At 47.3% G+C, this 24,764-nt stretch overlaps 1 protein-coding gene across 1 annotated transcript; it reads right to left on the bottom strand.

The window, feature by feature from the left end:
• Positions 1-1,714: 1,714 nt before the first annotated feature.
• Positions 1,715-24,173, bottom strand: LOC146348100 (cytochrome P450 2J2-like). Its single transcript, XM_084852361.1, has 9 exons — positions 23,876-24,173; positions 22,003-22,165; positions 19,534-19,683; positions 17,126-17,286; positions 16,286-16,462; positions 14,960-15,095; positions 6,708-6,895; positions 4,874-5,012; positions 1,715-2,710 (listed from the first exon to the last, which is right to left on the bottom strand). The coding sequence occupies exons 1-9, from the start codon at positions 24,074-24,076 to the stop codon at positions 2,535-2,537; spliced, it is 1,491 nt and encodes a 496-aa protein (XP_084708487.1). The 5' UTR covers positions 24,077-24,173; the 3' UTR covers positions 1,715-2,534.
• Between the last annotated feature and the right edge of the window lie 591 nt (positions 24,174-24,764).

The following is a 24,764-nucleotide window of genomic DNA, read 5'->3' as shown; positions in this document are numbered from 1 at the left end:
GGGCCCGGGAGGCTTGAGGTAGGGATGTACGAAACACCTACCTGGCTCCATGCCGGGCAATCCGCGGTGGGGGGGAGGTGCTCTGTACTTCCCCCCGGGATCCTCGATGGGGGGGGAGGCAATCTGGTCCTCCCCCCCCCCGGAATCCTGCCCAGCGTGCTCCGCTCCACAGCCAAGCCGCAGAGCCATGGGCCGGCTCCGTCCACCCACAGCAGGACATCCGGCTGTTGGGCAGCCCTGCAGGGACGCAAATGGCAGCTGTCGTAGCCACCTCCATTTGCGTCCCTGTATTGAGCCGTGATAGGCTACGTAAATATTTACGTAGCCTATCACAGCAGGGGGGAGTAACCCAGTGTACACAAATGGCGGTAGCCACCGCCATTTGCGTACGCTGTGTTTTTTCCCCCCTGCAGTGATAGGCTACGTAAATACTTACATAGCCTATCACGGCCTCTGCAAGGATGCAAATGGCTTTCCTGCATTAGCCGTGATAGGCTACGTAAGTATTTACATAGCCTATCATGGCTACGAAGATGGAGTGAATGGCGGCTGCAGGAGCAGATGGGAGCAGGTAAATGCTCTGTTTCGTGCGCCTTTTGGGGTTGGGGGAGGCGGGGACTTCGTCCTGCGCGCCTTTCATGGGTTGGGGTGGCGGGGTCTTCATTCCGCGATGGATTTCGGGCGACCGAATGCATCAGCATTCGACCTCACCGAGATCTGTCACGGAATTCTCTGACATCCCTAGCTTGAGGCAGCATGGGCTGGTGTGATCACGAAAAGCGCCAGAGGTTTTTGCTGCTCTTGCCGAGGTGCTCCTTACTTGATCACTGCAACCCATGGTGAAAACGCTCAGCCAGATATGGATGACACGTCAACCCGCCATGCGTCAAAGAACCCCTAGAACAAGCCATGGGTTGTCAGGGTGGCTTATTGCTCAAAATGAAGCCACCCTGTGGAAAGCAGTCTGGGTTCAGACAACACAACAACCCACCATGGCTGTGGAAAGCCATCCCACGGAAAGCAGTCCGGGGTCAGACAATATGAGAACCCAGCCCACCATTGTTTACAATTTACTGAGGTGAGGAGGAAGAGGAGCAGCTCATTGGATGGCTTTGGGCCAGTCACAGACTTTCACCCTAACCTACCTCACAGGGTTGTTGTGAGGATAAAATACTGTGAGGATGAAGGGACCACGTGCCATAGAACAAAGCAGATTAACCAGGGTTTCTGAATTCCGGTGCAACAGTCATTCGATCAGTCTCCAAACACAGGCACAGAAGACAAAATGGTTCCTTCTCATGAGGCACTCCTTAAAAGCTTTGACGTCCCACCATTGCCAGCCTGTGGGGCCGCTGGTGTCCCCTTTTCTAGGATTAGGATAGGACACATGTGACCCATAAAGGAACTCCAAAACATGTGTAGCACTTCAAAGAGAGTGTGATCAAGGTAGGGATGTACGAAAGTCAATTACCTTTCCGCGGATTATGTTGATGGTGAGGGGGGAGGCGGTCCATCCCTCCCCCCGGAATCCTCCACAGCCGGCTGTGCTCCGCAGCAGCTCTGCGGAACAGCTGGCCAGGCCCAGCCCAGGCCAGAGCCATCCGCAGCCAGATTTCCGGCCACGGAGGGCTCAGGGGGAAAAAAAAACAAAAACGCAAATATTTACGTAGGCTAAAATGGCGAATCAAAAAGGGATACAAATAGCGCCCTCTAAACTATTTGCGTTCCCCTTTATTTACGTAGAATAAGACGGCCAAAAATAAGGAACGCAAATGGCGGTGGCCGTAGCCGCCGCCATTTGTGTATGCTTTTTTTTTACCCAGCCATGATAGGCTACGTAAATCTTTAGGTAGCCTATCACGTCTTGTAAAAAAAACACACAACCCCACAAGACTGCAAATGGCGGCGGCAGCAACCGCTCGGAAGACCAGCCACTGCCGCCGCCGGAGCTGCCGCCAGAGCCGCCGCTGCCCGGAACATCCGCCCCAGGTAAGTCTCATCCCGGGGGGGATCCGCGGGGTGGCGGGGGGGTGGCAGGCTGTTCCACCACAGAGTTCAGAGGGCCAACTGCACTGGCTTTCGGCCTCACCGAGATCTGTGACGGAATTCTCTGACATCCCTAGATCAAGGGCAGAGCCAGCACCTAATGCTCTCAGGTGCAAAGTTTATTTTAAACATAATGAAGAACACCTGCAAAGGGGTCATGTGGTCATTCTGCTCTTTCCGTCCTTACCGCCGTAAAACAGAGTGATGTAGCACTGCGGAACCATGGGCCGATTACAAATGGATCCTGATGTCATTTGGACCTTTCCCCCATCCGGCAGTCCCATGAAACACAGTCCTGGCAATTGCACCATAAACCCTCATCTGCAAGCATCTGACAGCCAGGCAATAAAGTGGAACATAATGATGGAACACATAAAGGCATAAGAATGGAACAATGGCTGACATTGGTTCCACACTGGGCCATGAGAACAGAAATTCAGGAGAAACTTGCAGCTGACCCTGCTTCTTTTCAGAGTCCTGCAGTTTCCCTAGCGAGAGAATGCACATATCTGGTATGGCAGTGGGCTCAACATAAATCCCATCCTGAAGTCAAGGTTTAACGTCACATCCTTTGGAGGCTGGAAAGTGAACTTCTGGATTAGGGCAGTGAAGAAAAGAAAAAGCTCCATCCTTGCCAACTTCTCTCCAAGACAAACTCGCTTTCCTAGAAGAGAGGGACAAAGTGGCCCTGTTAGCAGAGGGCTTTTGCAATGGTAAACTCCGTCACGTTCCCTTGGCCCCCACCTTCCTCATGCACACACACAAGGAGAGAGGCTTCAGTCTCACGTCTTTAATTCACTCTCAACAGGTTCATTACAGATGCAAATCCCCAAAGACTCTCAGGCTACAAAGGAATGACAGCAGGGAATCCAAATGGGAGCTATGATGTTGCCCGCAATTTGAACAGGGACTTGCTGGCTAGAATAACTTTGGGAGGGGGACCCCTCCCATCCAGTGATGCTCCCCTACGTCGTCCTCACGCATCACCAACCGGGTCGACCGTCTGAGCTCCACCACCAACTTTTCCCACTTCGCTCTGCACCGCACTCTAGCATCCCTCCAGCCCTGTTCCACGCTCCACGCTCTCTCCTCCTCCTCCTCCTCCTGGATTCTCATGGGGGGGGGGACTTCAGGCCCAGCCATCTGGGTGCTGCCTTCCTGAGAAGCATGCCTAGTCATATCTGAACTGGCTGGGGAAGATGCCTCCCCTGGTTCTTGCTGTTCTCATTCTGAATCTGGACTGCTAACTATATCCATTCACTCAGAATCAGTCCTGACACTCTGCTTTTGCAGTTAGTTGTGGCTGCAGCAACAGACACAGCAAAGCACCCATCAGGACCATGACAGATCAGGAAATAAAACGCCTTTCAAAGTTGGTGTGTAATCAGAAATCACGTACAAGACCTTTATACCTATTTTTTTTTCAGGAGAATCAGGGAACTAAGCGGATTTGGTCATGGTTCCTAGAACTCTGAAATACAGAACTTCATGTATTTTGAATTTTATATCTTAATGCTTATTTCTCTGTTCCCCACATCCCAATGGCTTGGAGAAGGCAACAGCACATTTCACAAAAATACGAATTGAAAGCATCCAGTTAATGGGTTGGATCCACTTCACTGAGCTCCGCTTGCAATTGAAGAAGAGGGCGCAGAGGCAATCATCGCGATTCCTCCCTCTCCCTACAGCCCCCTGTGCCTCCTGAAAAGCTGCTCTGGAAAGCAAAGGAGCAGGACCCCTTTGGAGAAACATGAGAGGTAATGCAGGGGGAAGATGACCTCCCCGCCCCTCTCCTCCAGTGATGAGCCTCTGCTGGACCCCACTGCCTTCCCGTCTGGATCCATGCCAATATCTGTTTCAAACGGATATTAATTGAGCACACCATACTTGCTGCAACCGTCAGCTGGCTTGACCAAGGTCTCTAGCAAGAGTATTGAACCTCTTACAACCAGAGGGTCAAATTCCATTTCAGAGCCGTTCTTGGGGGCCACATTCTAGTGGTGGGTAGGAAGGAAGGCAAAGGGGGTGGGGTAAAATTCCCCAACTGTCACTTTATTTTAGCTTAAAGTTCTTACTGCCAGCAACTGAGCCTTAGGAGAGGCATCTCAGTCTTTCAGAATGGAGGGAAAACTGCAGAAATGCTGGGAAACAACCAAACTATTGCTGGTTAGAGGAAAGTGGGTGGATCCAGATGAAGGGGGTGTGGCCAACTGGGGAACCCTGGAGGGCCACATTTGGCCCCCCGGTGGGAGGTCCTGCACCCCTGCTGTACAGCCAACCCCAAATAGAAAGGCCTCACAAATGCAACCAGATGATACAGTGGTCTCTTGGGAGATGATGTCCCATAACTTTAAGGGCAACTGTTGAGGACAGCTTTTCTGGGCATAGCTGCCCTGACACAGAGGATAACCTTGAGAGGAACTCTCACCCGAACTTAGAGTTTGTAATATGCTGCGGTTTATATACCCCTCACTGCCCTTTTCTCTTTACATTTGGAGGTGGCTTGGTTCAGAGTGTGGCAAGCAGAGCAACACAGAGTTGCTCCTGTTCCAGATGGAATAGGATCTCTGGCCCTCAAGCAACAGTTTCTGGCAAAATGAGGAAAAGCTACACTGACCCTATGAATTAGTGAGTGACATTTCAGGCATGGTGAGAGCAGCGGGCGGGGACTCAAGCTTCCACATAGTCATGGCTTTGTGCAATACTTAGGAGCAATCTAGGGATTCCTGCATTGAGTGGGGGGGGGGTTGGACTCGATGGTCTTACAGGCCCTTCCAACCCTACTATTCTATGGTGTTATGATCACCTTTAAAAAAAAAAAAAATACCTGCAGAGAATGGCAGGAATGCTTCCCTTTTCCTGAACTGACCATTCTCCAGGAAATGTCCCGGATTAAAGACATTAGGCGTTTCCCATTCATCTTTGTCGAACAGCACTGATGTCAAGCTGGGGATCAAGATGGTTCCCTGCCAAAGAAAGAGCAGAGAAGAAAGCAGATTAAAATGTCAGGGAACTCCTTAGTGTATTGAGCAATGGCTCTACAACTGTACTAAGCCTCCAACTCTATCTGCAGACACACAGAGAAAGGTCAATTTTTGGCTGTGAGAATCTCTGTTCAGTACTTAGTAGTTCTTCAAATGTTTTACAAAAACTTCAGGTCCCCATATAGATTTTTAAATGTATTATCAAAACATGGGACTATTTTAGAGTTAGGATTAGAAACACCACACACTGACAGAGTTCAGGTCTGTGTATCCGTTCAAACTCAGAACTGAGTGGGCATCCGGTTTCATCAAGGAGCTGGAACGAAGCAAAGCTAGCCCAAACCACCCCACCCCATCCAGATTATACTGTGTCCTCAATACATCCCAAGAGTTGCAAAAAGAGCAATAACTCCAGACAGCTCATTCCAGCCAAGTCAAACCACAGAGGGCAAAAGGAAATCTCCCAGTAGTACTAACCAAGTCTCAGAAAATGTGTTCATAAACCTGGCATATCCTAGTCTTATTTAGACTCCAGCATCCTTCTGAGATCTCAGGCTGAGGAGGCCATCAAGACTAAAAATGCAGGCCTGTGCATCTGCCTGAGCCAGTGCTATTGCAGCTGTTATGCCCATAAGTTCTACAACTCCATAGAAGCAGAGGAGAAGGAATAATGGGCAAACCATCATATCATGGAGGGAGGGGCCAGACCTACGACTGAGTGAGTAAGCCTGCAGCCTCCCAATGAGGTGTCAGGGCTCAGCTTCAGTATTGCAGTGGGCCTTGTAGCTTATAGCCAGGACTTGATTAGAAGTCGCCTGGAAGGGCTTGGGCCTGTTCAGTTCCTGGAAGGTCAGAGTCTGTGTGAGCTTATCTCCGTCAGTGTTTTCAGAGCAGAGCCAGGGGGAGTCGCCCAACTCCCTGTCCACCTGCTGGTCTGGCCTTGGCAGGCAGGGAGGCTGGAAGCTGTCCGTGAGAACCTGACGGAGGTGGGGTGGGGTTTGCAGAAGGGTCGGCCAGGTTGAAGTGTCACTGCTGGAGGGCTGAGCAGTGCCGCCCCATTTAGCCTGGAAGGCTACAGGCCCTTGTCTGTCAAGGGATCTGGAGGGGGTGTCCACACAGTCATGCCTTCCCTTTTAAGCTGATGCAAAGGCTCAGACCTACAACTGAGTGAGTAAGCCTAGGGTCTCCCAATGTGGTGCCCACCGGGCTCTCTACCCAACGTGTTTTTTTAAAAAAAAATTCTTAGGATTGTTTTTATTAAGTTTTTTAAAAATTGGGATACTGGCATGCTGCGAAACAGAGTGCCGCCCTTCAGTACCAACTTTATTTGGGTCCAAAAGGGTGGTTTTCTGTTTCAGATCCTCTGTCCTGTACTTAGGTTCTTGGTTCTTAGGTAGTTTTCTTTTAGTCTCACCAGTTGGTCTTTCTGGAAAGGCAGCCATGCAGCTATTGTATCAATGGGCAAGGCCCCAACGGTGACCATATTGTGAGAGCACCCATGACACTTTCAAAAGTCCAAACATGCTGACTGACCGGAAAAGTTTGGGTACCACTGGAGAAAGCTTTTCTCCATCAGTGACAACTAAAGGGTCTGATATAACTGAGAACTTCGGCTTGGCTTAAACTTTGGCATCTCACAGGAAGATATATTACAAAGATTATTTCCTTAACACTTACTTTGGGCAAACGAAACCCAGCCAGTGTTGTGTCGTTAGCTGCCATCCGGGGCAAATTCAAAGGCACAATGTTACTTATCCTTTGAACTTCGTGAATAACTGCATTGGTATAGGGCATGCGATCCCTGTCGTCCATCACTGGCTGTCGCGACTGGCCAATCACAGAGTCTATTTCCACTTGGACCCTTGCTAGAAACACAAAGTAACATTTGCTGTTGGTACAAATAAAACCAGGTATAAATAAATAAATAGAAACAAATAAAAACTGCTAAAAGTTATCAATGAAAGCAGTTTCATATCTGGTATAATTTAACCAGCAAGTACAGCTCATGCCTTGGGTTTCCCCCACAAATAGCCCTTTGCTTTTACCCCTTTCTAAAGATGGGATGAGTCATGCCTCTCTGGGAACAAAGGAGTCTTGAAGGCAGCTTTCTTTGGATGGTTTTGGCACACTCGCTCACGTACACACACCAATTTACTCAGACCATTGGACCTGAGCTCTCTCAGCCAAGGACAAGTCCATTTCAATAGACAGAAACAGGCCTCCTGAGGGAGGGAGGATCAACTCCCTTTGGACTGGACTAACCACTGCCAGCTACATCTAGCAGAATATGCCAGTGCAGAAGTTGTTACGGCCTTTTGTTGCCACCGCAACCTGTACATGTGAGCCTGAGATAGGATTCCTCCCCAGAAAATCATGGGTGTAAGCGCACGCACGCACACGCGCGTGCGCACACAGACACACACACACACACAATGACAAGCAGCTAACAGTGTGGATTTGTGAAGTATCTGCTGGTAGACATTCTCCAATTTGCAAAGAAAATTATGTGCACAAATATACACATCATGACAAATAGGCAGAAGGAAATTACATTTTTCCTGCACTTAGTCAAATGAAGTGTGGTCAAGTTAGCCAAGCAAACTTTTAAATCCTGCTGAGTGCTGCACAAAGTCAGTATTCCACAAAGCGATTATTCCACGATATGTGCCCCTTTTCTTTACACTGCAGTTGCAATTCACCTGTAGAACCCGGACTCGCTAAGCAAAACACAAACAAACAAACAAAAGTGCAATGGCACCTTGGAGGTTAAGGGGCTTCCATGTAGCATGAGCCACAACGCTCAGATGCAAGCCCAGAAGTCTGAGGATGTCTTTGAAAGGGATGCTAAGAACTGTACATGAATTGCATTTCCTGCATTGAAATGTCCAAATGAGAGCACCACATTGACTGGAATGCGGATATCTGTTTCTGCTTATTGTGTTTAATTACCTCTTTATTTCTTTACAATATCTATATACCACTCCACATGTATTTCAGAATGGTGAACACAAAGGATAAAACAGTAAAAGAATAAAAAGATTAAAACAACACATTAAAATTATACTTGAAAAAATACAGAATGCCAATAGAAACCGTGACCGGTCCATTAAGGAATGCCTCCTGGAACAGTGCTGTGGTCAGGAGGGGCCGGAAACGATGAAGGGTTGGTACCTGCCTGTCCTCCAGGGACAGGGATTTCCAAAGGAAGGGGGCTGACTGAAGGCTCTTCTCCTGGTGGACTCCAGCTGGGCCCTGGGCCCATGTGGAGCCACCGGGGCAAGCCCGCCGACGGCCTCAGTGAATGGGCAGCTTGGTAAGGGAGAAGGCGCTCTCTCACATATCCGGGTACCCAGATGTTTAGGGCTTTGTACACGAGTACTACAGCCTCAATCCTGGCCCGGCAGAGAAGAGTCAGCCAGCGCGCTTCTCTCAGCAAAGGAGCTGCAGGCTGGACAGGGGCAGCTCCCGACCACAGCCGAGCTGCTGCACCAGCTCCAGCTTCCAGAGCAGCCTCAAGGGCGGCCCCACTGCAGTCATCCGCTCTTGGGGTGACTAGTGCTGGAGCCACTGTGGCCGAGCTATCCCTGTCCTGGAGAGGCCGTAGCTGGCGAACCCGCTGAGGCCGGCAAAAGGCACTTGTGGCCCCGAGAGCCGCCATGGCCACTTGGGCTTCCAGCGACAGTGATGGATCTAGGAGTACCCCCAAACCATGGTCCTGATCTTTCAGTGAGAGTGCAACCCTGTCCAGAACAGGCAATGTGCCTTTCTCCCAGACGCAGGAACCACTCACCCACAGGGCTTCCATCTCGCCAGGATTCAGGTTCAGTTTACTGGCCCTCATCCAGCCCACTATGGAGTTCAGGCACAGGTCCAGGGCTTGCACAGCCTGTCCTGAGTCAGAAGTCCCAGGGGGACAGAGCTGTGTGTCATCAGCATGCTGATGGCACTTGGCACCAAATCCCCTAATGACTCTCCCAGCGGCTCCATATAGATGTGAAATAACGTTTGGGACAAGATGATACCATGCGGATCCCCATGGCTCAATTGCCAAGGGGCAGAGGAATGGTCACCCAATGTTACTTTCTGAAATTGGCCCCACAAGTAGGACTGGAACCACTGTAACACAGTGCCTCTGATACCCATTGCACTAAGTTGATCCAGGAGAATACAATGGTCAGTGGTATCAAAAGTCGATGAGAGATCGCAGAATTAACAGGGTTGTACTCCCCCTGTCTCTCTCTCGATAAAGGTCATCCATCTGGGCAACCAAGGCTGATTCAGTCCCATAACCTGATCAACATCCGGACTGAAGGGGTCTAGATAATGAGTATCATCCAAGAGTGCCTGCAGCTGTCCTGCCACTACCCTCTCCAGAACCTCCCCTAAAAAAGGGGAATTTGCAACTGGGCAGTAGTTGTCTAATACCACTGTGTCTTACGATGCTATTGTATCATATAAAAGACACCAGAAGTGTTGCACTGAGGAGCTCGAGGAGTTCTTTGTATCACTTTAGAAAATATCCTGACTGAGGTACTGGTCCAGGGCTTGCACAGCCTCTCCTGAGTCAGAAGTCCCAGGGGGACAGCTGTGTGTCATCAGCATGCTGATGGCACTTGGCTCCAAATCCCCTAATGACTGCTCACAGCAGCTACATATAGATGTGAAATAACGTTTGGGACACAGAATCATAGAATCATAGAATAGTAGGGTTGGAAGGGGCCTACAAGGTCATCGAGTCCAACCCCCTGATCAATGCAGGAATCCAAGTCAGAGCATCCCTAACAGATGGCTGCCCACCCTCGTCTTAAAGGCCTCCAGTGTGGGAGAGCCCACCTCCTCCTCAGGTAATTGGTTCCATTGTCGTATTGCTCTTACAGTCAGGAGTTTTTCCTGATGTTCAGCCGGAATCTGGCTTCCTGTAACTTGAGCCCATTATTCCATGTCCTGCACTCGGGGTTGATCAAGAAGAGATCCTGGCCTTCTTGTCTTTGACAACCTTTCAAGTACTTGAAGAGTGCTATCATATCTCCCCTCAGTCTTCTCTTCTCAAGGCTAAACATGCCCAGTTCTTTCAGTCTGTCTTCATAGGGCTTTGTTTCCAGTCCCCTGATCATCTTTGTTGCCCTCCTCTGAACCCTCTCCAGTTTGTCTGCATCCTTCTTAAAGTGTGGTGCCCAGAACTGGACACAGTACTCCAGTTGAGGCCTAACCAGTGCTGAGTAGAGGGGAACTAGTACTTCCTGGGATTTGGAAGCTATGCTTCTATTAATGCAGCCCAAAAGAGCATTTGCCTTTTTTGCAGCCACATCACATTGTTGGCTCATATTCAGCTTGTGATCGACAACAATTCCAAATTCTTTCTCGCTTGTAGTGTTGTTGAGCCACGTATCCCCCATCTTGTAACTGTGCATTTGGTTTCTTTTTCCTAGGTGCAGAACTTGGCATTTAACCCTATTAAATGTTATTCTGTTGTTTTCTGCCCAGCGCTCCAGTCTATCCAGATCATTTTGAATTTTGTTTCTGTTTTCCAAAGTATTAGCTATCCCGCCCAATTTTGTGTCATCTGCAATTTTGATCAGCATTCCCTGCACCTCCTCCTCCAAGTCATTCATAAAAATGTTGAAGAGCACTGGGCCCAGGACTGAGCCCTGCGGTACCCCACTCGTTACCTCTCCCCAATTTGAGAAGGTCACATTGATAATCCCAATTCAGTCCAATTCTGTAGCCAACTGTGGATCCACCGGATCGTTGTTTCATCTAGTCCACTTTGAGCTAGTTTGCTCATCAGGATATCATGGGGCACTTTGTCGAAAGCTTTGCTGAAGTCGAGGTATATGATGTCTACAGCATTCCCACAGTCTACAAGGGAGGTAAATGGATCAAAAAATGAGATCAGATTTGTCTGGCAGGACTTGTTTTTGACAAATCCATGTTGGCTTCGAGTAATCACGGCACTTTTGTCAAGGTGCTTCCAGATGGATTGCTTTATAATCTGCTCCAGAATTTTCCCAGGGATTGATGTCAGACTGACTGGTCTGTAGTTCCCAGGTTCCTCCTTTTTACCCTTTTTTGAAGACAGGGACAACGTTAGCCCTCCTCCAGCCATCTGGCACTTCCCCCGTCCTCCATGATTTCTCAAAGAGAATAGACAGCGGTTCTGAGAGTTCTTCTGCCAGTTCCTTATTACTCTAGGATGCAGTTCATCTGGCCCTGGAGATTTGAACTCATTCGAAGTAATGAGGTGTTCCTTGACCATATGCCTATCGATCTCAAGCTGCAATCCTGCCCCTTCAGCCTGTACTTCGCCTTTGCCAGGGGGCTCATAGACCCTCTTTTGGGAGAAGACTGAGCCAAAGTAGGAATTGAGCACCTCTGCCTTTTCTTTGTCATCTGTTATCGTTTTGCCATCCTTATTTAATAGCTGAACCACCATTTCTTTCCTCTGCCTTTTACTATGCACATAGCTGAAGGAAGCCTTTTTGTTGTTTTTAGCATCCCTCGCTAACCTCAGCTCATTCTCAGCTTTAGCCATCCTGACGCCATCCCTGCAATTCTGTGCTACCTGCCTGTACTCTTCCTTTGTTACTTGGCCTTTTTTCCACTTCCTATATGTGTCCTTCCTTGTTTTCAGGTCATCCCTAAGCTTTTTGTGAAGCCACATTGGCTTCTTCTGTTGTCTTCCACCTTTTCTTCTTGTTGGAATTGTTTGTGATTGCACATTGAGAATTTCCTTTTTTAAAAGCTCCCACCCATCTTGGACTCCTTTTCTCGTTAGTGTTGCTTGCCATGGGACCTTACTGATCATTATTCTGAGTTTATTAAAATCAGCTTTCCTAAAATCCAAGGTGCACGTTTGACTACACTCAGCTTTTGTTTCCCTTAGAACCAAGAACTGAAGTACAACATGGTTGCTTTCCCCCAGAGTTCCTGTAACTGCTACTTTATCCACTAAGTCATCTCTGTTGGTTAGGATCAAGTCAAGGATAGCTGATCCTCTAGTTCCTTGCTCTACTTTCTGTAGGAGGAAGTTATCCACCACACAAGTCAAGAATTTCCTGGAGGGGCCATGTTTTGCAGAATTTGTCTCCCAACAAATATCGGGGAAATTGAAGTCCCCCATTACTACTACATCATGCTTCCTTAAAACATTGGCTATTTGTTTTTCAAAAGTTTCATCCTTGTCTTCTCCTTGGTTGGGTGGCCGGTAGTAGACTCCGACCACCAGGTTCCGTTTATTCTTTGCTCCATTAATTTTGATCCAGACGGTCTCGATGGGGCTACCAAGCTCATCCTCCTGTATTTCTGTGCAGAGATATGTATTTTTCACATGCAGTGCAACCCCTCCTCCCTTTCTGTTCCTCCTGTTCTTTTTGAGGAAGTTATATCCTTCAATTGCTGTATTCCAGTCATGAGAGTCATCCCACCAAGTCTCAGTTATACCTATCAGGTCATAATTTCCCTCTTGTATTAAGAGTTCAAGTTTGTTCGTTCTGTTTGTTTCCCATACTCTGGGCATTAGTATATAGACATCGAAGACCATGTGCTTCATAGTCTGGCTTTCAGTGTCTGAAGACTATTATTGGGCGCTATCAGAGCTGTTCTCTCCATTGCAGTACATGCGCCTATGTCCATTGTTACCCCCAACATTACATCTCGCTTCCCCGTAGGATTCAGTTTAAAGCCCTCCTGATGAAGTTCTTCATGCTGTGGCCAAACACATTCTTCCCATCCTTTGTGAGGTGCAACCCGTCCCTTGCCAACAGCCCATCTTCCAGGAAGTATAGCCCGTGGTCCCAGAATCCAAATCTCTCTCGTCGGCACCACCTTTGTAGCCAGTCATTCACCCGGAGTATTTTTTGTTCCCTTTCTATCCCTCTTCTAACTACTGGAAGGATGGATGAGAAAACTATCTGGGCCCCAAAGTTCTTGAGTTTCCTTCCCAAAGCTTCAAAGTCTGACGTGATTTCTTCGAAGCTCTGCTTGGCGGTCTCATTTGTTCCCACATGGATGAGAAGAAAGGAATACCTGTCAGTGGGCTTTATGAGTGCAGGCAACCTTTCAGTCACATCTCTAATTCTTCCTCCCGGGAGACAACATACCCAGCGAGTCCACGGGTCCTCGCAACATATCTGGGTCTCGATCCCATGCAGCAAGGAGTCCCCCACTACTACCACTCTTCTCTTCTTGTTGTTGTAGGCCTGGGTTTCATCGCCTCTGTTTGACTGACCTTCAGCCTCTTGCTCACTCTCATGTAGGTTCCCCTGTGATTCTTCCTCTGCCGGCTGTCCTCCAGTCTCATCCGCAAGTACCTGGAATCGGTTCCACAGCTCCACTGCTTCCACTGGTGCAGACGCCACTCTGGGTCGACAGTCGCTGCTCCAGTCCACTTACTTTTTCTTCCAGCAGCGAGATCAACTTGCACTTGTTGCAGGTGTAGGCCATGTTGTTCTTAGGCAAGGAAACAAACATGGCACACACCTTTCAGGTCGCCACCACTGGAGAGTCCTGTCCTTCCATTGCCTCTTTTCTCTTTTTGTGTCTAGCTTTGTGATTGTTCTGGACTAGCCTGTGCCTGCTCCTCTACTCAGTAGAGGTTAAAAGCAGAGTCCCACTGGTGTGAAAGTGTGTGTTACAAGACAAATAAATGGAAAAAGGTTAGTTAAAAAATAAAATAAAATGAAAAATGAAAAAAAATGTTAGGGGCCTCCCCCTTGACCTCCCCTGCCAAACTCCCCTGGCCAACTCCTGTTTGCTCCCCCTGTTCGCACGTTCTGGTCGCTCGCTCTCTGGGAGCTTGCTTGCTTCTGTAGTCCCTGGACCAGCTGGAGCAGCTTGCTCTGCTCTGCTCTGCTCAGCTGGGAGGTGGGAAACAGACTGAAGCTTCCCGCCCACTCAGCTGCTGGGAGTACTCAGGCCACACACACCCAATTCAGTTGGAGCTCTCAGAAGCACCTGGTGAGCTCACAGCCAATCAGAAGGATAAAGGGCAGCTCCCTGGGCTTCCTGCAGCCCACTTACCTCTTAGCCTCTGTCTGCTTTGTCTCCTTTGTCTCTTCAACCACTGCAACTCCCCTGGCCAACTCCTCTTTGCTCCCCCTGTTCGCTCGCTCTGGTCGCTCGCTCTCTGGGAGCTTGCTTGCTTCTGTAGTCCCTGGACCAGCTGGAGCAGCTTGCTCTGCTCTGACAGCACGGGACAAGATGATACCATGCGGAACTCCATAGCTCAATTGCCAAGGGGCAGAGGAATGGTCACCCAATGTTACTTTCTGAAATTGGCCCCACAAGTAGGACTGGAACCACTGTAACACTGTGCCTCTGATACCCATTGCACTAAGTTGATCCAGGAGAATACCATGGTCAGTGGTATCAAAAGTCGATGAGAGATTGCGGAATTAACAGGATTGCACTCCCCCTGTCCCTCTCTCGATAAAGGTCATCCATCAGGGCAACCAAGGCTGATTCAGTCCCATAACCTGATCAACATCCAGACTGAAGGGGTCTAGATAATCAGTATCATCCAAGAGTGCCTGCAGCTGTCCTGCCACTACCCTCTCCAGAACCTCCCCTAAAAAAGGGGAATTTGCAACTGGGCAGTAGTTGTCTAATACCACTGTGTCTTACGATGCTATTGTATCATATAAAAGACACCAGAAGTGTTGCACTGAGGAGCTTGAGGAGTTCTTTGTATCACTTTAGAAAATATCCTGACTGAGGCAGATCATGGAGCAGAGTTCACATATCCTGGCTCCCGGTTCTATTCCTGAGTCCCCAGAAGAGACTTTTACACACTGCTATGGAATTAGCTTTGTGCAGTTATTACTGGGGCTAAAGACAGGGGCAAAGAGTCACTTAGTACAGCAATGTAACAGTATGGTACTGCATTAATTTTTAAAAAGTAGTGCAACAGGGAAAAAAAATAAATTTCTCACCTTGAATTTCTGGATAAATGGCCATGTAGAGCAAAGCCCAGAGCAGTGTTGTAGAAGTTGTTTCAGTTCCAGCAAAAAACAGATCCATTGCTGAATGTAGGAGGTTTTCATCATGGAAACTGGAAGCAACATCCTCCTTAAAAAGAGAAAATGCAGCAGCATCTTATGCTTTCAACAAAAACATCAGCCGAACATCAACCCCAGCTGTCACTTGATCACATTGCGAGCCAAGATCTCTGTATTCGGGATTTGATACCACCAGAGTAATAATCTTGAGAATCACTGAAGCTGGGACTAAGTATGAATAAAGGGAAAAGAAAGACACCCAGTAATTCCTGATCTGGACTTCAAAGCCCAGAGAGATTGTATTCAGGCAGGAATAAGGTAGGTCATGTGATGCCTCTAGATAGATATATAGATATAGATATAGATATAGATATAGATACAGATATAGATATAGATATTGTCATGTCAGCTATTTGCTCTGACAGACAAGTTGTAAAATTTATGTTGGCAAGTAACTTGAACACACAGCTAAAGCACACACAAGAAAACTTTCCTAATGAACACAACAATCTTTTCATAGAGAGGAGAAAAATAAGTCCCAAACTAGCAATGTACCAACTTTACTCTCATGTATAAAGTGTCACAACAGACTAGTAGATGGAATGTTCCGGTAAGTCTAGAAAGCACCAGCTGGCTTGCCATATATGCACATGTGAATTTAACTCACACACTGTTGTAACTCCACCAATGTAGGCAGTGAACAAGTGGTGAAATCCCACCTCCTGGAAAACATTATGTGATATGCACATACCCCTCCCCTGTCTGAATTCATGCAGAATCAATGGGAACTCTAGCCCTATTTAGGCATTCTGAAAGCATGAGGGGAGGGAACACTCCAGCCCTGCCCCTCTCCCTCATCGCTTTCGTTGCCCTGCATGAGTGGAGGGCAACTGTTTGAAGCAGAGAGCCTCCTCTATCCATGGGGGTCTCCACACAATCCAGAATGCTGGATATTCACTGTTCCAGAGTGTATAGAGAACCTCCATGGAGAGACTGATGAATCTCTTCATTTCAGTCACCCCTCACATGTACAGGACAATAAGAGCGATGCCGGAGGAGGGCAGGACTACCATGCTCCCCCTCCTCACATGTTTAAACAAGACTCTTTCAGAACGCCTGAATAGAGCTAATGTGAAGTTGAGCCACTGAAGGCTATTAGGACAAATCAATTGGCCTGTTCTATTCTTTGACACTGTGTCTGTCTTCTTCTCCTAAAAATTAAGGAACAAGTTCCAACCTGCTCTCGAAATTGTCAATTACCTTGGCCATTTCATTTAGATATGCATCAATGAAATCTCTGGTTTCAGATGGGTTCCAGTCTTCCTTGTGCTTTTCAATGATTTCTCTCACAAATGATTTCACCTCTCCCCAGTTTTTTAAAACGGTCTGATGAGGCCCGGGCAAACATTTCATGAGGGTTGGAAAGGCATCGTACAGCTGGGGGAACAAACACTAAAATTATGCTGTGTTTAGGAGAAAAAACATGGAATGTCTAGTAAACCTCCCCAAACATCATCCTACTATCACGTGAAAGGAGCTAGGCTAGCAGAATGAAAAGACAATGAAAAGGAAGCAAATAGGCCTTTAAGCAAACAGAAATGAGTTGAAATCCTTATTTCCAGTATGGGGCAGAGCTGTGAAGCTCCTAGATGCACTGATCTGCCCTGTTTCAGACTCAAGCATTTCCACTCAGTTCCAAGGTTGCTTTAGGAAGCCCCTAGCGGTGGGTCCTGCTGGTGGAACAGAAAAAGCACAGTGGCAGCATAGGATATTGCCCTCAAAACCCAATTTCTTGCCTGTGGAAAGCGGCCATGTTAGAAAAGTGGGTTCTGGCGCAGTTTTGTGATTCCCCACCGGGAACTTCTGGAAGTCTTAATTGAGCATGATTTATATATTTTTCTGTGGTCAACCCTTGATTGAAAACATACACAGCCCAACTCATAGGTCTCCAGTGTCACCCTAGATTTCTGCAGGAGGGGACGTGGCACAAGAGGAAAAAGAAAATGTCTGACAACTAATCAGAGGTGAATGTTCTCATCAAAGAGAAAAGACAAATGGGATTGGAGTGTGGTTCTCCATTAGATCAGAGAGCTTCCGTACATGGATCAAAATACTTTCTTGAAGATGCATTGCTTTATCAAGCAACTGCAACAACTTCTGGAAATGGCTGTCATGGTAATCAAAGCGGTCCCCAAAGGTGAAGGAACAGATGATATTGGAAACAGCATTATTAATCTGAAATCGAGGTTCAAATGGTTGTCCTGCAGAGAAAAAAGAAGGCAGAGAATATCATTATGATTATGGCTCCTGTTTAACAAAAATATAATATGGGGGAAGGGGTGGGACTTTTGAACAAAATGAAGCATTAACTAAAGCATAAACAAACCCAGTAACTTAAATTTGAGTAGCATTGCAGTTCTGCAAATCTGCATTTTCAAGGAAGCATCTGTCTCCTTCATGCTTTAGGGCGCAATCCTACGAATGTTTAGACATAAAAAAAGTCCTATAACTCCCACCATACTTCAGCCAGTGACCCTGTAGGATGACTTTCTGTCAAACATGCATAGGCGCCAGGTGAAGAGCTTTTTATTTTCCCAGGCATTTTAGCATTTTAGGTTTCTAGAATTTTAGCTTGTTGTTTTAAATCTGTGTTTTAAATTCCTGTACTGCTGTTGATAGGTTTTATTGTGGTTGTATTGTTATATTGTGGTTTTAATGTTCTATATATTTTAATTTGTTTAATTGTGTGCCATTTGGTTTTAATTCTTGTGAACCGCCCAGAGAGCTTCGGCTATTGGCTGATATAGAAATGAAATAAACAAAATAAATAAATAAATAGGATCACACCCTTATGAAAGGATTACTCTGCAGCAGGAGCGCACAGCTGAAATGTTACAGATGGAGGAGGCTTTGAGCATGAAGGTGCGTTGGTGGAGTCTTACAGCCTTAGTGACACTAGTAATGAAAGCCACACACCTCTAGATACAGATTTCTAGCATATTCACCTGTGAGATTATCAAACAATATTTTACAAAAGCAGGAGATTTGGAACAAGCACTTCATTAATTTCTTTCAAACACATACGGGCCACCTGCAATGTTCCGCGGTTTTCCCTGCCACTCAGCTGATCAGCCATTGGCTGGAGAGCGGGGAACAGACTGCTGTTTCTCCATTGCTACTGGCAATGCTGCCATCTGTGCCATGGTGTGGGGCGTAAAATAGGTTCATTTGGACTTGGCCCAAGTTTTTCTCCATCATCGCTCTAGCAGTGTAAGCACTTGCCTTAAACCAAGGTGCTCCTGGGAGAGGACAGGCAGGAGTGATCATGTCAACTGCCCTGCTCATCTCCCCATTCCACAGTACCTAAGAGTTCTGGTCAATCTACACCCAGTCAGGTAATGACCTGTCCATGCAAACGGGGTTTCTCAACCCCACTATGCACAGATCACCTTTACCCTGACCAGAAACACCAGATCCTCAGCATTCGTAGCCCTTTCTGACCTGATGGGCTCTGCTAGAGCAGTCAGAGTCCTTTAAGGGAGACGGTGAAGCAGAAGAAGGGGCAGCCACAAGACGTCTCCTCTCCCCTCTCCTCCCCTGGCCGATCCCACCTCCCCCCACCACAGCTCCCCCTGCCTGTGACAACGGGCTGCTCAGGCACTGGTGCAGCACCTCCACAGCCTGGAGCAGATGACGAGAAAAGCAGAGCTGAGCGTCACCAGCATGCTGGCGCCCCAAGGCACCGCATTTTTGCAAGAGGGTCTTAGAAACGTTGCCGAGGATTGCCTGATCAGAAGCAGAAGACTGATTGATTACATTTCTATAAGAACACAAAATGGGTTCACAAAACAATTGAAAATGGAGATGACCCAGTATTCAAAACAGAAAATACAAGATAGCCGCACCAATATTTTGTTGCCGACATATTTCAGAATGTGTCCGTTTATAACAGGAAATCGTCCCCTCCTTCTAAGTCTTCCAAAGTAAGTACTTATTTCACAGCTGGCTCACTTAAGGGGGACTGAAATGTAAAATGTAACAGCACCTCATATATACATACATACATACATAGTCTTATGTGTACGCGTGTGTGCGCATGTACATAAAAGATTTCCCCCAAATTTCAAAACTGTTCATTTCAAACTCATATTCCATTCTGGACTATGACTGCTATAGCTATCCAAATCATCAGTCCAAACACTTTACCTACTACCTGTGGCTGTTGTTGTTGGCTCAGTCCTAACCGAACCCTCCTCAACTTTGCCATGCAACTGTAGCCTTCGCGGAGCATTCGGAGTTCCCCGCCAGCAGAGGTTCCCACATGACCTCCCAGGTCAGCCAGAGTTCCAGGCATCACAAGGGATGCGCATCTGTGTGAAGTTTTCAACTGACATTTCCCTAATCGTGGGGTAGCCCCACATCAATTAGAGCTATATTTCTCCCCTGGAACACTGACACAGCAAAAATATTGTTGAGCTTTTGCGTACAAAATAGATGCTAGGGCTTACCGTTCTGCTCTTCAATTGCATCTGTTAAATATCTGCTCTCCTCTTGTATTCGTTCTTCAAAGCTTCTTTTGCCCAGACCAAAGTTTCTGAGAGTTGATAAGGCAAATCGTCTTTGTTGTTTCCAGCTAAGTCCGTTTGAGCAGACCAGTCCTAGATGGGAAGGATTAACATTACATTGCTACGCACCTTTAACGTAACCGTGACACATGGCTGTAAAGCATCTGGTGAAGACTGAGGGTTGTTGCTGGATTTCATCTGGTTGCTCTTCATTCTGCTGTTATTTTTCGGATTTTGCTGGTACTGTTGCTGCTGTATTGCTGCAGTTTGTGTGTTTACTGCTTGGGATTGGTTTTTAATGCAAGATTTATTTCATACATTTTGGAAACAGGAAACAGGGCAAAAGTCATATAGTTCTTATTCTTAACAGTTGTTGCTACAGTGATAAAGCTGCAATCCTATATACACTTACCTAGAAGTAAAGCCCATTGAGATCAATACTTCTGAGTCGATTGACAGGTATAGAACTGCACTGTATAGCCTCATAGTGCTGCTAGGTTGTGGTTCTTTCATAACTGGCGGGCAGTGGGATTAAAACTGAGGCTCCACACAAATTGCCTCTACATCGACCTGGCGTCATGGGTCAGCACGGGTGAGCAGCTGCTAAGGGAGCGGAGGCTGCTCCTCCGTCCCCACCCACTTGGTCCTGCTGGTGCAAATAAGTGCCATGGCCAAGTCTGCAGGCCTCATGGCACCAGATTTCAAAGGTTTTTTTAAAAAAGAAAAACACTGACATTTTGAGTAGCACTGATCTAAGCCAATCAGACACAGCCTTTGGGTGGGGGGACACAGCCAATCAGGGCACATAGTTCCTGTGTGCCCTCACTGGCTGAGCCCTCTACACTGCAAGGGCAGCGTCTGATTGGTTCAGATCACTGCTACACATAACGTATGATAAAAAAAAACTTTTTGAATGGTGCATGGGCCCTGCAGGCTTGGCCAGACAGGTGCTGTGGGCCTGCCCAGGAGGAGGGTATGCTGCCATGGCAGGTAAAAAAAATCCAGGAGAGGGGGTCGTGGCCTTCTGGAGCAGCAGCCGTGGTGGTGGCAGGTGGGCAAGGGTCTGCTGCACCTTGTGCATCCAAAGCACGTGCACTGCCAAGGTATACTGTTTACACTGACTGGCAGCGGCTCTCCAGGGTTTCCGACAGGAATCCTCTTTCCCAGCCCTATCTGGAGACGCCAGAGATTACCCCCATGACCTTGTGCTTGCAAAGCAGGTGCTCTGCCTCTGAGCTGCAGCCCTGCCTCTCGAGGGAACAAAGGGTGGAACCCATTTAAATTTTCCACTGAGGGCAGGGATGGTGGAGACATTTGGCTCACATTTTAATGCACATTTTAGTGACTGAATTTCACACTGCCGGACCAATACGCAAAGCAAAATGCAGCTGTCCCTTGAAATTTGCACTTCTTTGAATTTTGCAGTGGAGACCTTTAATGAACAAATGAGTATATTTGGGAACTCAAAATGCTTATATTAGTGAACATAATGTTCAGAACTTCATTGTATTAGGAAAACATGTGTATATTGGCCAAAACATGTATTGACCAAAATGAGTATTGGCTTGCAAATGTTTCTGTTGGCCAATTAGCATACAAAATGAATGTATCAGGGGAAATGTGCAAAAATGCATACCATTTTTCATGCTTTAAAAAAAAAATCAAAATATGGACTAACTGAAGTAAAGATTGGAAAGAAGTTTGGAACAAATTGAATTTGAGATTGCATTATGAAACTGAGAGAAACGGAAATGGATGGACCGGCCCTTCCCTAATGATAGAACTGCTTCCATCAGTGAAGGGGACAGGAGAAAGAGAGAACATCTCATTGCAGAAGTGGACTTCCACTTGCATGATATTGGTTCCTCTGAAAAGATGACAATTCTATAAAAGATGGCAATATTTTTGGATTTCCAGGACTTACTGCATAAGAAGTTAAATAGTTCGGCAAAGGATACTAATTGCTGCCATAGTGCAATCTTTCACCATCACTACAGTCCAATAGCTACAAGCTGTTCTGTCTGTACACTGAAGTGGGAGCCATAACCAGGCAAAGCCCTTTGGTGGGTGCACCTCTATGAAACAGATGTTCAGATGTATAGAACTGATTTAATTGGGTCTGCCAAGACTGGAAATTGAAACACTGACCTAAGCATCACTCGAGAAAGTTTCATCTTGTGAAACAATCAAAGGAAGCTTTCCTGAACCCTACAAATGTGTTGGACTACAACTCACATCATCCCCAGCTAGCAAGCCATGCCAGCTCAGGATTGTTGGAGTTACAGTCCAACACATTCGGAGGACACCAAGTTGGGGAAGGCTAATCTAAAGGCTCACCAATTCAGGCAGACCCTAAAAAGAAAAGAAAAAAGAAACAATCCAAGAAATTGAACCTGATTAAAAGAAACTCACCAGACGTCCCAAAGATTTCACGCATAAGAGGAAATTCCGGATGATCCACAAAATTTTCGCCTTGATAGACAAGGGCTTCCTTCACCAGATGCAATCCATTCACAACCACACCCCGCGTACTTCCAATCTGCAGGCTGAAGATATCTCCAAATCTTTCTCTAAGCTGGAGGGAGAAGGAGGAACAATGGAAAAGACTGGATACATTCCAGATTAATGCCTAGTTGGTGATCATAGAATGCCTATAGGGACAATGGGCGACTTTGGTTGCCATCAAATAATATAGGTCCCCCCCCAAATCCTTGAGAACAAAGCCCAAGGATGTGAGATTTGCAATTTCCCAGGGAAACTGATTGGCAGCACTTTCGAAACAGAGCAAAGAATGTACTTATTCACATAATGCTGAATTTACTGATGGAATTCACAGACACAAGTTTAGATGGGTCACAGAGAAGAACAGACACATTTGTGGGATATACATATCAAAAGCATGTGAGGAAAAACAGGGTCTCCACATGCAGAGGTGGCATGCCTCTGGATACCAGACTCCGGGGACAAACAGCAGCAAGAACATCAAGAGCACACAGAAAGAGACTGAATGTTAACTCCCCCCACCCCCACCCCGGTCCTGTTGCTCTTGGAGCCAGTGGGGCCTGGGAGAGATCCACTGGTGCAGGCAGCCAGAAATCCGGCTGCCCTTCCCTGCACTTGGCACTTTTGAGGAGCGGCTTGCGCATTATGATCTTTATATACTTCATCATCTGATCAAACAATACCAATTGATAATATGTTTTTCTGATTAATAGCACCTCCTTTGAAGTGAATTAGAAAGGCTATACATTATTATTGAAGAGAATTGTTTATTTGGATTGTTTCTATAGGCTTGGATCCAGGATCGTCATTCTGCCAGGGGAAGGATACCCCTGACAGAACAAGATTTCTGTGTCCTCTCCTCCCACTGGAAGCTCCTTGTGTGCCCTCAAAATCTCTTCTGGGTCCAACTCTGTGTGTCTGGAAGTGAGTGGTTACTAGAATGGCTGCCGTAATGGTGTATTCTGGTGTTGTGACTCTGAGCCGCTTTGGGTATATTTCTGGGGGAAAGTGGCATAGAAATTAAAGTAACCACAACAGCCCATGTCATGTAAGTATGACGGTGGTTTTCAATACATCATCCTAGAAACCTTTGCCTGTACAGGTACTGAGGCTCTAGGAGCCTGCAGTTCAGGTTACTACAAAGTGGGTGGGCATACTCCATGAAGACTCAGAGTAGCCACACTTCTACTCTGTGAGGAAAGGAGCTACTGTGGAGGAAAGGAGCTCCTTTCTAAAGCACAGGATTTCACAGAATCAGGGACTTGAAGGGGGGTCTTGTAGGCCATCCAGACCAACCCCTAGCTTGGCACAGGAATTACAGAGCTAGAACATCCCCAGCACATAACTGTCCAGCCTCTGTGTGAAAACGTCCAGCAAGGGAGACTGCACCTCACCCCCCTAGGCAATTGGTTCCATTGTCGGTCTACTCTTACCATCAAGGCCCTTCTCCTAATGATCAGCCAAAGTCTAATCTCCTGTACCTTAAACCTGTGAGATCTTGTCCTGTCCTCTGGCACAGCAGAGAACAAATCCTCGATGCTACGGCCCTTCTGGTATTTGAAGAGCACTAGCATGTTCCTCCATGGTCTTCTCTTCTTCTGGCTAAACATGCCCAGTTTCAACATCCTTTCCTCATACGACTCGTTTTTCGGACCCCGACCATCTTCATTGCCCTCCTCTCAACCTGTTCCAGTCTGTCTGCAGTAAAGTGCAATGCCTGTAACTGTTTCCTTAATAAGGATTCACTCCAAGATAATGTGCTCAAACCAATCCTCATCCTTACCTTTTGTGTAGAGATATGAGGTTTGTTGACATCAAAATCCAGAAGATTGCCCAGAAACGGAAGGGGCACAGGTCCTGGAGGAAAATCCCTTGGCTGCCTCCGTTTTATATAATCAGCAACGAGCAGAAAGGTAGCCAGGAACACCAGGACCACCTGTAGGGACAAGCTGTCCTGGAGGGCAGTAGGTAAGTGGAGCAGCATCGTCAACCTCTTCTAGCCGTGCCAAGTCAAAACACACTGCTGTCTACAGAGGGAAACCAAATCCAACCTGGAAAGCGAAGCTACACCGGCCGTCTCTGCTAATGTGGTATGTTTGCTGTGCAAGAAAGGAGGACAAAGTTTGCGTGCCATAGCTCGATACACCACACCCACACAGAGGCATAATGCATATTACTCAACTAAGAACTCTGACCAGAAAAGAGGGTATTCTTTAGTCAGCATGTTTGGAACGAAGGGGAAGGGAGGCGAGAGGGTCACCTTTCTCAATGCACAAGGATGACCTAAGACATTTTTCCCCCCGAGGCGGAGGAACAAGGGTGTTTCACCCCATGCTGAAGGTCGTGGCCTGAGCTGGCTGCCTCGCTCTGCCTAACGCAAAGACAGATCAGCAGCGCCGCCCCATGTCCCATCGCCACTGCCCCTCCCCTCTGCCCAAAGGAGGAGTCATGCAGGAGGACTCTCCAGAGGCCTACATGTCTGAGGGGTCCTTCCTGGAAGCAAGGCACTGCCAGTGGCCCTGGAGACTGCCTGTATATTGAGGTCAGGAAAGCTCTCCGGGGAGGCTGACCCATTCTGTTGTTCAGGGCACCCTCCAGAGTGAGAGATCAGCCAGCTGGGTTCTTCAGATCTCTGGCCTGGGAAATTTCCCTGAATGAAAACTTGGGCCAGC

This window comes from Heloderma suspectum, chromosome 4 (assembly GCF_057233095.1).
Source record: "Heloderma suspectum isolate Gila_16-S chromosome 4, 16-S_ref, whole genome shotgun sequence".
NCBI classification, from domain to species: Eukaryota; Metazoa; Chordata; class Lepidosauria; order Squamata; family Helodermatidae; genus Heloderma; species Heloderma suspectum.
Note: the sequence above shows the minus strand (reverse complement) of the source record. Positions and strands in the feature narration are given on the sequence as shown.

What these genes read in the sequence shown, in the direction of transcription:
- LOC146348100 (XM_084852361.1), bottom strand. Translation starts at nt 24,076, where the DNA reads ATGCTGCTCCACTTACCTACTGCCCTCCAGGACAGCTTGTCCCTACAG. An exon ending in ATCTAAATGAAATGGCCAAG is followed by an intron (nt 15,096 to 16,285) that starts GTAATTGACAAT and finishes TCTCTTTTTAAG; the next exon opens with GAGGATGTTGCTTCCAGTTT. An exon ending in ATTCCTGCCATTCTCTGCAG is followed by an intron (nt 2,711 to 4,873) that starts GTATTTTTTTTT and finishes CCTCTCTTCTAG; the next exon opens with GAAAGCGAGTTTGTCTTGGA.